At 43.7% G+C, this 17353-nt stretch overlaps 1 protein-coding gene across 3 annotated transcripts in view; it reads left to right on the top strand.

The window, feature by feature from the left end:
* piezo1 (piezo type mechanosensitive ion channel component 1 (Er blood group)) overlaps positions 1-17353 on the top strand; it is a 172776-nt gene that overhangs the window by 45816 nt on the left and 109607 nt on the right. For all 3 annotated transcript variants that reach the window (XM_074645453.1, XM_074645454.1, XM_074645452.1), the window contains exons 3-6: positions 5531-5696; positions 5965-6106; positions 9629-9857; positions 13272-13485. In XM_074645453.1, coding sequence (XP_074501554.1) covers positions 5531-5696; positions 5965-6106; positions 9629-9857; positions 13272-13485 — 751 coding nt within the window. The remainder of the gene's footprint in view (positions 1-5530; positions 5697-5964; positions 6107-9628; positions 9858-13271; positions 13486-17353) is intronic.

Genomic DNA, 17353 nt, shown 5'->3' with positions numbered 1-17353 from the left:
AACTCCTCTTCTGTTTACTTTTGATTGAATTCATTTAGGTGGGGCAGACACAGTCTCAGTTAGGTTTGGGGTTAAGCTATGGGTGGGTAACTGCTCTAGTGGAAGCGCAGAGAAGTGTGTAAGACTACAGCTCTGCTTCCTGGACTGACCTCTGGTTTGTCATGGATTTGGTCCACTAACAATCTTGTTCAGATTTCTGGATAAGAGAGCCGCACCATCCAAAGTAGGATGAATGCCGTCTCTCCTAATCAGACCAGGAGTCCCCCAGAAAGAGTTCCAATTATCAATGAAGCCCACATCGTTTTTAAGACACATAAAGGCTTCAGAATTCACCAGTGGGATATTTACTGACGTATTTTATATCGTAGAACTAAACGTTAAAATCTCTTCAGCTTGTGCCAACCACAGACCTTATTTCAGGCATCTTACTAAAATCCCATTGACTTCCAGACAAAGGAACAGGAAGTGCTGTTGTGCGGGATTCAGGACTCATTCCTGCAGCTCTCTATGGGGAACATGTTAGCATAGCTACATTAGCATTTAGCTCAGACACATTCACAGATTCTTACTGGTCTGATATGCAGCAGTATTTCATTGCAGACAGACCACGGTGTCTCAGAAAGTGGTTAAAGTTCATGATGAGGGTAACGGCCAAACACACATGCTGTATAATCCCTCCGTACTGTGTGTGCTGTTAACTGGACCTGCAGAGACTCACTGAGACACACAGTCTGAGACATGAAGAGACAGTGTTGAGATGAGATGGTACCTTGCCAGGTTGGGGAATAAATAAAAGATGAAAGCTGTTTGTATTGCGTGTGTTAACAGGTCTAAATGAGACTCAAGGCCACAGAGCCGAGGTGTCAGCAGGAGGGGGGGGGGGGGTGTCTACGCTGCTCTGTGTCTGCTGGATGTAGAAGGCCTTTGTTTGCTAATATGTCATCCGTTACCATTTTATAAGTTGATAGAGTATGAAGTGCTTGCTGTTTGCTTTGGAAACTTTCTCTGGACTGTGTGAAACAGGCAGCAGTCATCTGTCATATCTAACAAACAATGAAGTTAATGAGAACATTTATTGACGAGGTCAGAGGGTTACAAAATCTACTTTATATCTCATTACTGAGGGAATCTGATTGAATACAATTCTTCTTTTATGCCATTGTTTTTCATCAGTGCCTCACCTCACCACCTACCTCACAATAAAGCTTTAGCACCTCCTAATAAATATTACTGGTTGTGGAGTTTATAATCACTGTGGTGTATCGGTAAGAATACATGAGAAGATGCTTCAAAGGTTTCTAGTTCTTTACTAGAAGACTGTGCAGGTTTACACTTGAATGAGTGTGTGTGGTTTATCTTAATTGACGCACATAATCTCCTACACAGCCAGCAAGACAACCTTCATCCCACACATATGCATCGAACTCACTGCAGTGAACCAGCAGACCAGACTACAGAGGCTAAATGAGCCACTTCAAGTCCAAGTAGCTGATTAGCTCCTGACATGCTCGTTCACATGCTGTCTAATGAAATGAAGGGGCTGCTGTGCCTGAACTCCAAGTGAACTGCAAACCTTCTTAACAGGTTTTATTGACAGTGTTGACCTGTTTTGGGGCCGTTTCTCCCTCTTCAGGACTGACGGAGTCCACCCCAACAGGCTGAGTAGCCGCATGCTAGCAGCTAACATGCAGCACGCCGCACAGTGTTCCCCACGTGATTGACTATTTACATCTCACACCCCTTCCTGGAACCCCCATCTCCATCCCCGCCTATACAGTGACACCGCAGAGTATTGTTGTTCCCCAAGCTAGCTCCCCGCCCCACCAGTAGCCTCATCTGTCTCTACCCCATCACAGGACCAATTCCCCATACAGACCATCATTAGGCACCAAGCCTCTCATCAGCAGATTTAAACGCTCACGGTGTCAGAACACCTGTTACCGGCGTGTAGACCAACCCCCCAGGAAGAGCGCCGGTCGTTGATCCCAACTTTCGTAGTGGTCAAACGGCGGTACTACAACTTCCGTGTCCGTCACATGATGCCATTGGGCTCAAAAATACTTTTTCCCATAGACTCACATTGGGAAAGAGACATCTGTAACTCAGAGGATCATTTATTTTGAGGTGAATCAACTCCCCAGTATGAACACTCTAATAGTCCTTATTTAAATCATCAGGTCCTAAAAGTTGTAAAACGCACTATAGCTGAATCCAGAGTTATTTCCCTTCCTCCGTTCATGTGAATGAGACCCAGACCGAGGCTGGAGCGCAAGCCGTGACAACGACGTGACGTTGGGACCCCGTGATCGAGTCATGTGACCGAGAACTGCGCATGTTCCATGTGTCCGAAATCCGGGTACTTTTCCAGACGGAAGTGGAGCCATTTAGGCTTCATGCTCCACTGAGACACTCTCATAGGAATGAACGAGGCCCCGCCTCCAACGCTGGATCCAGTTCTTTTCATACATCCATGGTGTAGACCACAGTGTGTTAAATCTCTAAATCAGATGCATATACGCACATGACCTGTCGTAAATTTGCCCTCTACAACATCTAATCTGTCACAAACAAAGGCCCTCTAGTCACTGACTTCATTACAGATCACATACTGGATTGTCTCACAGAAAGCTGGACCACTAGGGTTCCTTTACATTTTCATGCCCCTTCAGTTTGGCCTTGATGCCTTTCCCACACTGCCCCAGCAGATTCTGCTTCTTTTCTGTTAATACGTGTTTTAGACTTTAATGTCCACTGTTGTGATTATGAGTTCGGGCAACATCAAGTGAAATGCTGCACACATAATCATTGATCCATCAATTTGGAGCAAGGTATGAACCGCTGGAAAACTATTTATCATGATAGTTTGACACAAATCATAATCCTGGATTCCAGCAGCTGTCCAGAAATAATCCCATTTCAGAAGCACCGCTAAAAACATTATTTTTGACGGAGCTGCAGCACAATGCACAGCGCCTCCTTCACTGGTTGAGGAGATGTCTCCTTCTCCTTCTACCCCCTCCCCCCTCTGTAGTGTTCTTCTCCTGCTAACAGGCACTGTATGTGAATATAGATACAAAATAATTATGAGGATGAATGTTATTATACCCCCGTGACAACGTAGTCGGGTGTATATAGGGCTACGCGTGTCCGTCCTTCCGTCCGTCCGGTGGTCTAGTTGTGCCTTTTGGGGGTTACCCAAAAGGCCAACCTTTTGGGTAACCCAACCTTACTTGAGGAAGGTGAGCTAATAACAAGCTAGATTGTGCTCAATAGACTAATTCCATTACTTCCAAAAGGGCAAAACATTTGGCCCTACTTCAGTAGGGGTCAAGCAGTGAGCGGGGGGATGTGAGCCATGCTCACTTTTGCCTTGTTTTAACAACTAAAACACAGCCACAAGTCTTGGACTTTTACTGGAATTAACTTTGTCTACAGGCTGCAGCACAACACAGCAGGGACTGGCCACAATAAACACAATAACAAGAAACCATTTAACTACGTATACTCAGCCTACTTAGGCTTAGTTTTATACTCCCGTGACTGGTGTATCCTACATGTCTGAAAGTGTTTTCTAAGTGACAGCTTGTAGCAGATGTAATAGTTAAGCCTGCTGCGTTTATTTCCATACCACAGCTGCCACAGTGGGGCAGAATTAACTGGACACAACCTCTTATATTTATGGGGCTGCTGAAGGCCTCTTCACTGTGGATATATAATAACAACATGTCACAACTCTATTGTGGATCACACTACTCCACACCTTGCCCTACAAAACCCACTGCTGTATCCCCACACCACTGTATGTCATTTATGTGTAATGAGTGGAAGTTTGTCAAGTGGGAGCTTGACATGACGTTTACCATTCCCAGTGGACTCATTAATGTGTGATACCTTAGATTAACCAGGACAGAGGATGCAGCTCTGACGTACTGTAGCTGACTGCTGTAGTGACTGTAGGGCTGACACCTGTCCAGTACTCTTCACAGAAACACATCCCCCCAACCCGGTTCTGAAATCAACTTTCTTCACTTCCTGCCCCTGTGGCAGGTCAGTATTTTCTTTTTCTGCTACTCGGAAATTAGATCTGCCACTTTTGAAATCTCTGCGCTAAATAAAGGAATAACATTTTAGATCCGATGTCATTCAATGTTTGATATATTTAACATAAAAAAACATTATATCCACGGTAAATTACAGTGTTGGAATGGAGGGTAGTGTACACAGTACTGTACTTTGTTATTGTCATCTATAATGGTTATTTGTATAAAAACGCACAATTCAAATGATTATGATTATTTAAATATTTGCTTGATTAAAAAAAATCTTGGTAAGTTGTTATGAAGTTAAACAGGTCATAATTCTCTCTCTATTATCAATTTGATGTGAAATCATCTCCTAACAACTGGATTTATTCAAGTTTCTCACCAAAAACTACATTTTACGAGATTACATTTGAACACATCATGATAAAAAATTCTTAATTTACCTTCACCCAATAGTCCTTTTTCCTGAGCCGACTTTGAACGCCTCATAATAATAACTCAATGGCACCTCCGTTAACGTTCGTATCTCCGGTATTTATCCAGTCAGGACTGTGCTGCTAACGGCTGCTAACAGCTAATGTTACTAACTCTCCTTCTGTTGATTTAAACACAGCTGGTTGTTCACAGTGTCGCTTTATCAGGTCAAAATAGGGTGCACCCCCTCAGGTTTAGTAGCGCCACGCTGTTGAGCACTTTTTTTTCTCTCCGCCGTGCCTCCGGTCCAAAACAAACTGAAACATGACACAGCGTGCGTATGCGTCATTGTGCAGCGTAACTGTCGGGGCATCAATAAGAGGAATTGATAGTCATGGAAGCATGAGATGCCAAGAAAGTGCGCACAGCTGTTTTCTATTCCATCACTAGCGTTTTCTCTGCCCGCCAAAGTGGCGGATGTCCTGATGATTTTACCCACCACTGCCAATAATTTACCCGCATTTGGCGGGTGGCGGGTGCTAATTTCAGACCCTGCCCACAACTACTGGCCAGATGAGACAGGTCCAATTACATCAGCGGCTCTGCTTTGATTGGCTCTTGGGGTACAGGACCGCCCACTTTTTCTTCTTCTCTACTTCCTCAATGCACCGTTGTTTTTCTGGCTGTCACATGAAGTTAATACCGTACCATACTTAAAACAATGACAGCATACAACAAGTAAACATTCTGCTACCACATCATTACATTATTAGTATTATAATGTCTATTAATCCACATACAGTGTGATGCTCTAGTGTCTGGAGCAGTGTGTGTTGGATTGAGTGTGGGAACAACGTCACTCTATATATATATGACTCAGAGGAATAATATCTATCAGGGCTTGGATACACACAATATAGGCTTACTGGTTAGTAGATACATTCATTGTTGGATTGAGTCTGCACATTGGGTGTATTTTACTCTGTATTATTATTTATTGTGATGTATTTGACTGTACATTGAACTCAGGTTTGACCTCCATCCTCTGTCTCTCTTGTCTCTTTGTCTTCCAGGTCACACAGGTCGGTTCATCAGAGCAGTATTCTGTACGAGTCTACTGTTCGTACTGGCCCATATCTGCTTCCAGACAGTCCTATACACATATCCTCCTCTCAACATCGCCATAGGGGATAACTGTTCACAATGGGACACCATAACAAGGCATATAGGACTGTCCAGGTACGTAACGAGTGGAGCACCAGTTACTGATTGGGGAAAGGGTTTTGATAAAAATAAGAGAACGCTTATAATGCAGACAGCAGTCTCATGTGGTGCGAATTTGATACGCCCTCATATTTTAAGTAGTATAAGACAAAAGGCACAAGCAGATTCATTTAATTTGTGTCGAATATTTGAGGAAATATCAGAATATGAGATTTTCATTTGCATCTAAATGCATGTGTTGGTGTAAATGGGATCTTTGTCCTCCCTTGTGTGTGTCTCACAGGCTTCCTCTGGATGATCCTTGGAGTGTGTTACGCCTCCTGTGTCCTGACCTGGGTGTGTGTATAGTTGCCTTGGTAACAATCGTCCTCTGCAGCCGATTGGTCAGGAACAGAGAGATGGTGGCTGCTGCCAACATTACATCGGTGAGTTGTGTGTGTGTTTGCCAGAGATACAGTATGGCTGAACAGGTCACTGTGATGACACAGTGTTTGATTCATTATGTGGAGGTGCTGTTTTGCGGCAAGGGAACAGCGAGCCGGTCATTGTTGAGAAAGAATCCCCAACAGGGCGATGCTGCACGAACGTGAAGGGGATTCTTTCACAACAATGACCGCTAGCTGTACATTATCCCACTTATTACACGGCTACTTACTGAATAAATAAAAAATTTGACACAAAAACGGTCCTCCAGAGTCCAACATTAGAGCTGGGTCCATAGCAACGGTTTGTTATACATAGCAACGGTTTGTTATAGAGAAATTACAGACCGAACACCATGATTGACCAATCAGAATCGAGTATTCAACACAGCCGTGTAATAAAGCAAGTTAACTGGATTATCAGGTATATGATTAGAAAGCCTCATTCACTTCAGTCTGGTTTCATGAAGCAGGTTTGCCCCTAACAGTAGACTACTATATTATACTGAATTATATGAACACTTTCCTTATTGTGCTACCTTACGACAAGCTTCTAGAAGTGGCTCAGCAGCCCACCAACATCTGGCTTTAGTCTTTAGTGGGAAAGGGTGGGCATTGATTCTTGGGACAAATCAGACTCAGAATCAGCTTTAATGGCTAAGTAAGTATGAACAGAGAAAAAAAGAATGCACAGAAATAGACATACGGCTAGAAATAGGAACAATAAAGCTGAACAAGTTAGATCTAAACATGTGTCTACTATAAAGTCTCTCTGTATATAAAACAGTCATACAATAATGCAAAGGATGCTGGAATGTTTAATGTGTAAGGGATAATATACAGCGAGCCAGTCATTGTTGTGAAAGAATCCCCGACAGGGCGATGCTGGTGGACCCCGACCCGAAGCAATACAGCGATATTTATATTCATATTGGTTGTGATGATATTAACATGTTAAAAAACAGTGAGTATTTACACTATGAAATATATCATTTACTGGTAAAATATATTGACACTATATGACTGATGTGTTGATCGGAGTGACAGTCGGCGGATAGAAACTGTTGTTGTGTCTGGTTGTGTTGGCGTACAGTGCTCTGTAGCGCCTCCCAGAGGGGGGAAGATTCAGGGTGGGGAGGGTCTGCAGTGATGCTTCCTGACTCTGGAGGTGTAGAAGTCCTGGATGGAGGGCAGGCTGCCACCAGTGATGTTCTCTGCAGTCCTGACTGTCCGTTTTAGTCCGTTCCTGTCCTGTTCGGTGGCCGACCCGAACCACACAGTGATGGATCATTGCAGTTTACAACTGGATCAGCAGCTCCTGAGGCAGGTTGAACTTCCTGAGCTGGCGCAGGAATGGTGGTCCGGGTACTGGATGGGATTTTCCCCAGCCTCACCTGCTGTCAGGTGGAGGCTGGGACAGTGAGCTGGGTGAGTTTGGAGCGGAGGATGTCTGGGATGATGGTGATGACCGGCGAGCTGAAGCCCAAAAACAGGAACTTTGTTTTTTATGTCTGAGCACTGAATCAAATGGCAAAAATAAAAAATGACAGTAGTGATCAGGGCATTATTCCATGACGATGTCATTAACTCAATACAGAGCTTACCCATCGTGTCCTGAGAGCTGACAATCAGTCAGATTTGATGCTTCTGTTGAGTTAAGACGGCCTTGAAGTTGACTGTATCATGTAGTCCATCCACTGAAGACTCTTGGATTAGTTGGTCAGTACGTTGTTTAGTGAATGTAGATGAGGATGAGCATCTGTCTGATGTCCATCATGTCACAGGAGCCTGTAGCTCCAGTGAGGGCTTCAGCATAGCTTCTCTCATTTAGCTGTGATGGTGGTGCTGAACGGAGGTCTTGCTGCCATGTTTGTGGTGGTCCTGCCATGCCCATTGGCACTACTGAGGGGCCTAAGGGAGGTGGGCATGGATGTGGGGGTCCATGGTGGGCTGGGCATGGGGATGTGAGTGGGGCTCCAGGGTGGGGTGGGTATGGAGGTGGCAGTCGGACGCTGGGTGGGGGTCTGGGGTGAGGAGGGGGGAGATATTCAGGAGCTCCTTGGTAGGGCTCTGGGGACTCGCCAGTTGTTCCATGTCTCGGGTGCTGTGGAGGGTGGCGTTGTGGGTCTCCGTCTCCAGGGCAACCGCCTAAACAAACAGTACAGAGATGTAGGTCAGACGATGGAATCTGAGTGAATACATATTCCAGTTTTTCATGTTGATATGATAAACAGTGAAATGAGATGAACACTTGGACATTTCTTGTTGGGATTCTCTCTTGAATGATTTATTATATTTCATAATTCAGAGGTTTCCCCGAGCCGACTACTCACCTTTGTCTGACTGGATATTTTTACACAGCAGTGAAGTCATATTTTGTAGGCGGATTAGTTCCTGAGATATTCCTGTCTCAGTAATAAGAAACACCTGTTACTGCATATCATGACTGAGTGGTTTGCTAGTACTGTGTGTACTGTGTGTACTGTGTGTACTGTGTGTACTGTGTGTACTGTGTGTACAGGGATATTAGACTACTCACAGCACAATTAGTAGTCAGACCTGTGTTGTATTTATGTGATGGAACTTGATAGCCTGAGTATTGTATCTGTAATCTTTAATGTTGAAGAGTGCAGTGAAGACAAGTGGTACAATCTGTGTCTGTATGTACCATTACAATCCTGGGCTGAAACAAGACATATACTGCAGTATAAGTGGTGTGTATGGGAGCAGGGGCCCTCCTGCAGAGGTGAAACCAAAAATTCAGATTCATATAACAACTCAAAATGTTGCACACATGCAGGGACAGGATGCAGGTATCCTGAAATAAAGAAGCAGAAATGTAAATGAGTGAAGAAGTGTGGATACTACTGGTGGACCACTCCATGTATATTTTAGGTGTGTTCATGCATCCAGTCCTTTTGGGTGTGTCTCTCTGTCCAGTCCTGCATTTCATGAGATATGACAGTACGAACTCGCCAAACATGGACCCAGCAGGTGAAGCATTCTTTGCTTCACAGCATTCATTCCGGCCCACTAGTGACCAGCCTGAATCCCAGTCGCTCGTCCCTTCCGACGTCCAGCCTGAATTCCTAGCAATCATTAATTATCTCGTTATCTCGAGACAACAAAGCTTGATTTCTTGAGATAACAAGATAATTACCTCGAGATCTTGAGATAACAGCATTAAATAAAAATATTGCAAGGGAACTGTATATGCAAAATACATATATATGGAAATAAGATTGCAGCTTCCATAGGTTAAGTTTACAGATGACACATTTACAGGCGTCTTGCGGATCTGTTCACACTATTGAGACAAATCTACCCCCATAACCTAATGACAGGTTTTCATGAATAGACTGACTCAGTCGTAAGAGTTGTTCCTAGTTAGGAGGTAGTATTAGCTCTAAGATGTTTCATAAATACAACCTGACCTACATGGAGATACATTCTTGTGTCTGTAACTGAACCTGCATAATTTACTTTAACAACTGTAATTTTAATTTTGTCCCTTTTCCACTATAGCTTGAAGATGATCCAACAGAAAACACAGATGATGAGGAGGAGGATGAGGAGGAGGAAGAGGCATCAAGAGATGAAGATGAAGAAGAAAGGTCATTACCCGTTGACCCTGACGAGGAGGTTTCCACAGCAACCAGAGCCAAGCAGGTGGCTGAGTGTCTGAAGGCCACAGCCCGGAAAGTTCTCCGGGACCTGGGGAGAATCCTGTCCATCAGCCTGCTGGCTTTGGCTGGTAGGATCTATGTCATAACGTTTCCACATTATTTCACAACATATGAAGAAAAAGAAGAAGCTGAAAAAAAATGAGCACGGTCCAGACATTGGTATTTGGTGCTCAATTTAAAACTTCTGATCAGATTTATTTTGTCAGGCTGTCTTCATTCATCATTTAAAAAGTGATTCCTGTCCAGAGACAGGTGTTCATTGACCACCATGCTGCATAAACACCCAGAGAATGTGTCACTGACTCTCTCTGTGCTATCCTACTGAAGGAGAAGTTTTCTGATGATATGTCACCTCTAATTAGTTTGAGTTAGGACATCTAACAGTACTCAGATCGAGTATTACAGATGTAACTACAGTTCTATGAATCCTGGATGACCGCCAAAGGCAGTGCTTTAACATTGAATATCTTCTGTCTCGCGCACATGCAGGTCGAGTATTTTATTTATATCAACTAAGTCATGTGATGTGTGACCCTGGATGACACCGGCTGGGTAGAAGTTCCAGTGTCATCCACAAGATTCTCGCAGGTTCATGAGATTCCGAGTGACTAAGGGCGTTTTCATATGAGGTACGATTAATCTGTACCGTGCCCAAGTACGATTGCCCCCCCACCCCCGTCTCTGCTCTGCTTTCACATTAGTAAAGTTGTTCCGTACCCGAGTACACCTGCGTTATCATCCTGGTGTATTTGTTTATGTTGAGATCAGCTGTTCTAGTGGCGGAGCATCGTAAAACACTTCATTCAAACTGGACAGAAGCTAAATAAAACTAATTAACTAATTAAAACCGTCGTCTTTAGTCTTTCCAACAATCACCAATTCTGATTTAGTTGAAACAATCTCTTATTTCACCGAGTTTGAGGGAAAAATATGTTGCACCTTTTCAAGTGGACTCGGGCACGCATCGACGAACCGTGGCCAGCACGGTACGGAGCGTTCACACTAATCAAACGAACTGGACTTTGGGGACAAGTGTACTCGGGTCCGGGCCGAAAGCACCCTCAGAACACTGCCATTCATCCCGGATTCATAGAACCGTAGTTACATCCGTAACTCTTGTTCTGTTTCATTCTTACTGACTGGCAGAGGCAGTGCTTTTACACCGGATGACTTATAACAACAGAGTCATGAGAAATCCTGAGTACCTACGTCATAAAGATGAAGCAGAGAAACTCGGCAAAAGGACCACGCCCAATGGATGGGGGGTGGTCACATTCACACTATGGTATCTGGAGAATGAGGCCATCGCACATATGTCTTCCAAGAGAACCCGTCTCAGGGTCGCCCCAAGACGGGGAGACACTCCTGGTAGAGTAGCACTTCACTCTGGATGGCAGAGAATGGTCCTTCGCCCTGCATGTATAGGAAATGACCACGATCAAGAATGGTCCTTCGCCTTGCATGTATAGGAAATGACCACGATCCAGAATGGTCGTTCGCCCTGCTTGTATAGGAAATGACCACGATCCAGTGGGACAGGCGCTGTTTCGAAAGAGCACAGCCCTTCTTAGGACCAACTTAACAAAGAGTTGTTCCGACCGTCGTATGCATGTGGTGGCTTCTACACTCCAAGGGCCTGCACCAAGCACAACAGTCTTGACTTCCCCTCCCCCTAATGAGGGGTCACACTGCACAAGCCGGATAGGCTGATTGAGATGCGAGCGTCCCAGCACCTTAGGGAGGAGCGCTGTATTCGGCCACAAGGTAACACCTGAGCCATCTGAGTTCAACCTCAAATATGAATCGCTCACAGACAAGGCATGTAGCTCACCTAGATATTTTGCCGAAGTGATGGCAAGGAGAAATGCAGTTCTGGCCGACAGCCACCTCAGCTCTGTACCAAGGGTTCAAAGGGAGGTAAGCTTAGGGTGTCCACCACCAGGGGCAGGTCCCATGCAGGAACCCTTGGTGGCTAGGGCGACACAACCTCAGAGCCCGTTTTAAGAAGAGGGACACCAGCCTGTTGCTCCCCACTGTGTTATTATCAACCCTTTCATGTTGTGGTGAAATAGCAGCCACACACACCTTCAGGGTAGAGGGAGACTGGCCACTGTCCAGGAGGGACTGCAGAAACTCAAGGATAGTAGGCACAGAGCAATGTTCTGGTCTTGGTTTCGAACTGCTTCCACATTCTCTCGTACTGCAGATGGGTAGACGGTGTTCTGGCATTCAGGATAGTCTTTCTGACAGGCTCTATGCAATCACTCAGCAGCGGGTCGGGTCCTCCAGCGGTCAAACCCACAGCTGAAGGCGGCAGGGGTCGGGAATGAGTCGGGAAATCCGACCCCCCAGCTAAGACAAGAGGTCTCTCCTGCCAGAAAGGCGCCAGGGCGCTCTGCGGCACTCGACCTGCGTGTACGCGAGATGTATTAATTCCGTACTAAAGCCCTGCCTCTGGCGGTCAGTAATATGTACTACACCCTCCAAACAGAATGCAACTGGAGTGAGCGACAGCGACAAAATCAGTTTCATTGCATTCTTTTCTATGGGAATGAACTAACTGGCCACAAGCAACGAAGCTCTGCAGCACGACGCCGTTTTGAGCTGAACTTTTGTTTCTATTTATTCCTGTCGCTCGCTTTGAAATTGCTGAAACGGACGAGGAACGGCTGATTGGTGAAGTTGAAATGAGGAGGTATCTATACAACACCTCCTCATGTTACTACAAACACCTCAATAAGGAGGCAGCTGGCTGGAGGGAGATCACCTGATAGTTTACTGAGGCTACTGTTGGCTGCTTAGTTTGTCATTTTCAGTAAATATGGCAGTATAAAACCTGTGTTTTCTGTTTAAAGTACACTTAAACGTCGGAAGTTGGCAAGTACTACTCACCATCTTTTAAGTGGTTCCGTCTCCAGTCTGATCAGGAGCTCACAGCTGATGGTCCGTGGTTTGTTTACATGACGTAACAGAATATTTGTGTGGACAGAGAGTGTCTGATGTTATCAGGCTATAAGTAAATAAAAAGAGCACAAATCTATCTTCTTATCTTGTTGGTTTCTTATTCTGTCAATGTGAAGACACAAGAAGGTTGATATTATTTATCATGACAATAAATGATTAGTTCTGCATTATTATGAATAATATAGATGCATTTGTAGGGGTTCAGTGAGCCTCCTGAACCAACGCAGACTGAGCCTGTGGGCAAAACAGGTCACAAACATACAGCATGGCTGTGCTGGATGCACAAATATGAAGTTGAGATCTGACTTTGCATTTTGTATGGCAAAGAGGAAACGTACATTTATCTCAAAATATTGGACTGTTTCTTAAAATGATCAAAATCTGCCTGAGATCTTTAATAAGGCAGTGTGAATGGAGTCTTCTTCCTTTCTGTCCATTACAATCAAACACAAGGAAGCTCCAGCAGTTTATATGAGTCTCTGTCTGTGTCTCTGACCTCTCCTCCGTTCCCCCCCCAGGCATCACACTGCCCTCTGCCTTCTCAGCCATCTACTTCCTGCTTTTCATCGGCGTGTGCACGTGGTGGGCGTGCCACCTTCCCATCAGTCACCTGGGTTTCAATGCACTGTGTGTGATGGTGGGCTTCTTCACCGCTGGTCACATGTTGTGTCTATACCTGTACCAGTGTGTTCTGGCCCAGGCCCTGTTCCCCCCACACAGTCTGTGGGCGAGGTAAGATTGTAGCACACTGTCCGACTGTACGCCAAACCAACACGTTTCATTCATGTTCAACAACTTCATTACAATGTGAGAAGACAGGTAATATACACTACATAAGGTTCATTAGTTCAATAATACCTTTCTTAAATTAATGCAGACTTTTCATTCATTATACATAAAACAATATGTCACCATGAGGCAAAACTTTCACAATTTCAAAACTTCCTTGTCACCATAAATTTTGAAGACTATGTCAGCATGAATTTACACACAGTATGACACTGAAAGCTATAAACAGGACATAAACCCAAGTCTAAACTCCTGGCTCAGTTGCATGTGGATGTGACCAGCACATTTTTACAATTTTGGTGTTGGCACCAACCAGACGTAGAGTCTTGTGCAATCTTTGTATATTATTTGTTCTTGTTTAACATCACTTGTCCTAAATCCAAAATACCTCCAAACAACGGATGATGATCGGTTCCGAGGGACTAACACTGAGACATCTGAGTTTAGTTTAGCCCGTCTTTCTCTGTTGTCTCTCTTTCTCTCTTCTACTCTGAACCGCCACCATTCAAGAACGTTTTTCACACACTGTCTGCACAAGGTGGCGTCATGATGTGGCACGATGACAGCTCCACAAAAGTGAAGCCAAAACATCTGGATCGTCCCCTGGTGGGTGGCTGTTAGATTAGGAAGTGCTTAATTACCTCCCCCAAGGCCAAAGGCCGAGGAAGGAGGTTATCTTTTCACCAGCGTTGGTTTGTCGGCGCTGTCTGTCTGTCTGTCTGTCTGTCTGTCTGTCTTTCTGTCTGTTAGCAGGATTCAGGAATTTTTTTAAGGATTCCGATCAGCCTGAGCATGAAGACACATGCGCAGTGTAACTGATGACCCGTTGATGATGCGTGACCCCACCTCCTTCTGAGAGCAGAGAGATACGTGTGTGGATGTGTGTGTGGAGCTGCTGTCCGTCCGCGGTGAGAAAGAACAAAGCGGTAGATGACGGGATGAGAGACAACGTAGTGTAACGTTATACAGACATAACAAGGCTGCTGAATGAGAGAGGCATCCGCCGATACATTACATGGAAACACACCGTGTTAATAACAAGCCGACCACCTCACGGTACCGCCAGCTTGACGCTGGGATCTGGTTTTAAAGTCACGCACCTTGGCTGAGGTCTGCGCTCTCCGAGTGCCATTCTAGTTTGATATTCAGTGGAGTTTTTCTATGAGCGGAGCATTTTAAACGTCAATATCACTGTCGATCATGATCATTTCATTGTGGGAAGCCAAAATCATGATCGCAATTCAAATTTGATCAATTGTGCAGCCCTGTCACTTCCTTTACATACATTAACTTCAGCACTTTCTGTACCAAATACTGAATACCGAATACTGAATACTGAATACCGGATACCGGATACCGAATACCGGATACCGAATACCGGATACCGGATGCCGAATGCCGGATACCGGATACCGGATGCCGGATGCCGGATGCCGAATACCGAATACCGAATACTGAAGATACCGTTTGGGGCTTCAGGACTCATCTGATTGGCCCTTGTAGATTTTGGCCAGACTCACTGTGACAGTTGATATACCACTTATTGTGGATGTCAGTGTTGATAATTGTTATATATACTGATTCAAAATACGTTAGTTGTTTCGATTAATTTCTTCTTTCTGCTGCTCCCATGATACAATGCACAAAATAGTTAGAAATGTTTGTCTATCTACCAGAAGAATAATACACATGTAGAATCAAAATAATTATAACTGCATATACAATGAAAACTATTAGAAGAGGAATAATCAGCTCTATGTAGCCTTCAGGTAAATATGGCACAGCTTGCACAATGATCCTCAAAAACAGGAAAAACACAACAAACTCCAGAGTTTGATCAGTTTAGTTATTCAGACTTATTATTACTGATCATCATGAGGTTTTTCCTCTTCTACTGAGTCACAAATACAAAGACGAGTTATCTTAAGTGTAGAAATATAAACAGGCAGACACAGCTGGGTATACTGACAGAGACCAGAGGCCTGTATACGAAGCCAGTTCAACATCCCCAGGGTATCTTCTCCTTATCTGGTTTAACTAACCCCAACAACCGAGATCACGCTAAACGGTCCTACGACGCTGGTTATCAACTCGGTAAATCAACCCAGGGTTTCTCAGTCTGGCTGTGAGTGCGTTCACATGAACGGGGCGGTGTTTGCAGAATCTGACATGAACAGACATGAACAAGTCTACGGACTTGCAGACAGACAGACAGACAGAACGGCACATTTAACAAAAGAAGAAACTATATTTGACAAATAGGAAGAAGTTAAACACTTAATCAGACTAAAAGTAACACAGTTGAAGCTGCCAAATGCAGAAAAGACAGCTGGTGAAAGAAAAAACTCCCGATGTGTGAATGTGTAAATTAACAGACTTTAACGGAACACTCAAAAGTCAGATATAGTCGTCTAGATATAAATAGCTTTCAGAAGAGACAAACTTGTTAAAGGGCATAATGAAGTGTAATCAGTTCATCACTGATTACACTTCATTATGCCCTTTAACAAGTTTGTCTCTATACACACCATACACTCTATACATTCTATACACTCTATACACACTATACACTCTATACACTCTATACACACTATACACTCTATACACACCATACACTCTATACACACTATACACACCATACACACCATACACACCATACACTCTATACACTCTATACACACTATACACTCTATACACTCTATACACACTATATACACTATACACTCTATACACACTATACACACCATACACTCTATACACACCATACACTCTATACATTCTATACACTCTATACATTCTATACACTCTATAAACACACTATACACACTATACACACTATACACTCTATACACACCATACACTCTATACACTCTATACACACACCATACACTCTATATACTCTATACACTCCATACACTCTATACACACCATACACTCTATACATTCTATACACTCTATACACACTATACACTCTATACACTCTATACACACTATACACTCTATACACACCATACACTCTATACACACTATACACACCATACACACCATACACACCATACACTCTATACACTCTATACACACTATACACTCTATACACTCTATACACACTATATACACTATACACTCTATACACACTATACACACCATACACTCTATACACACCATACACTCTATACATTCTATACACTCTATACATTCTATACACTCTATAAACACACTATACACACTATACACACTATACACTCTATACACACCATACACTCTATACACTCTATACACACACCATACACTCTATATACTCTATACACTCTATACACTCTATACACTCTATACACACCATACACTCTATACACACCATACACTCTATACACACTATACACTCTATACACTCTATACACACTATACACTCTATACACACTATACACTCTATACACACTATACACTCTATACACACTATACACTCTATACACTCTATACACACCATACACTCTATACACACCATACACTCTATACACACCATACACTCTATACACTCTATACACACCATACACTCTATACACACTATACACTCTATACACACCATACACTCTATACACACTATACCCACCATACACTCTATACACTCTATACACACTATACACTCTATACACTCTATACACTCTATACACTCTATACACACTATACACTCTATACACACTATACACTCTATACACACTATACACTCTATACACACTATACACACTATACACACCATACACTCTATACACACCATACACTCTATACACTCCATACACACCATACACACCATACA

The sequence above is a fragment of the Sebastes fasciatus genome, chromosome 9, assembly GCF_043250625.1.
Source record: "Sebastes fasciatus isolate fSebFas1 chromosome 9, fSebFas1.pri, whole genome shotgun sequence".
NCBI lineage: Eukaryota > Metazoa > Chordata > Actinopteri > Perciformes > Sebastidae > Sebastes > Sebastes fasciatus.
Note: the sequence above shows the minus strand (reverse complement) of the source record. Positions and strands in the feature narration are given on the sequence as shown.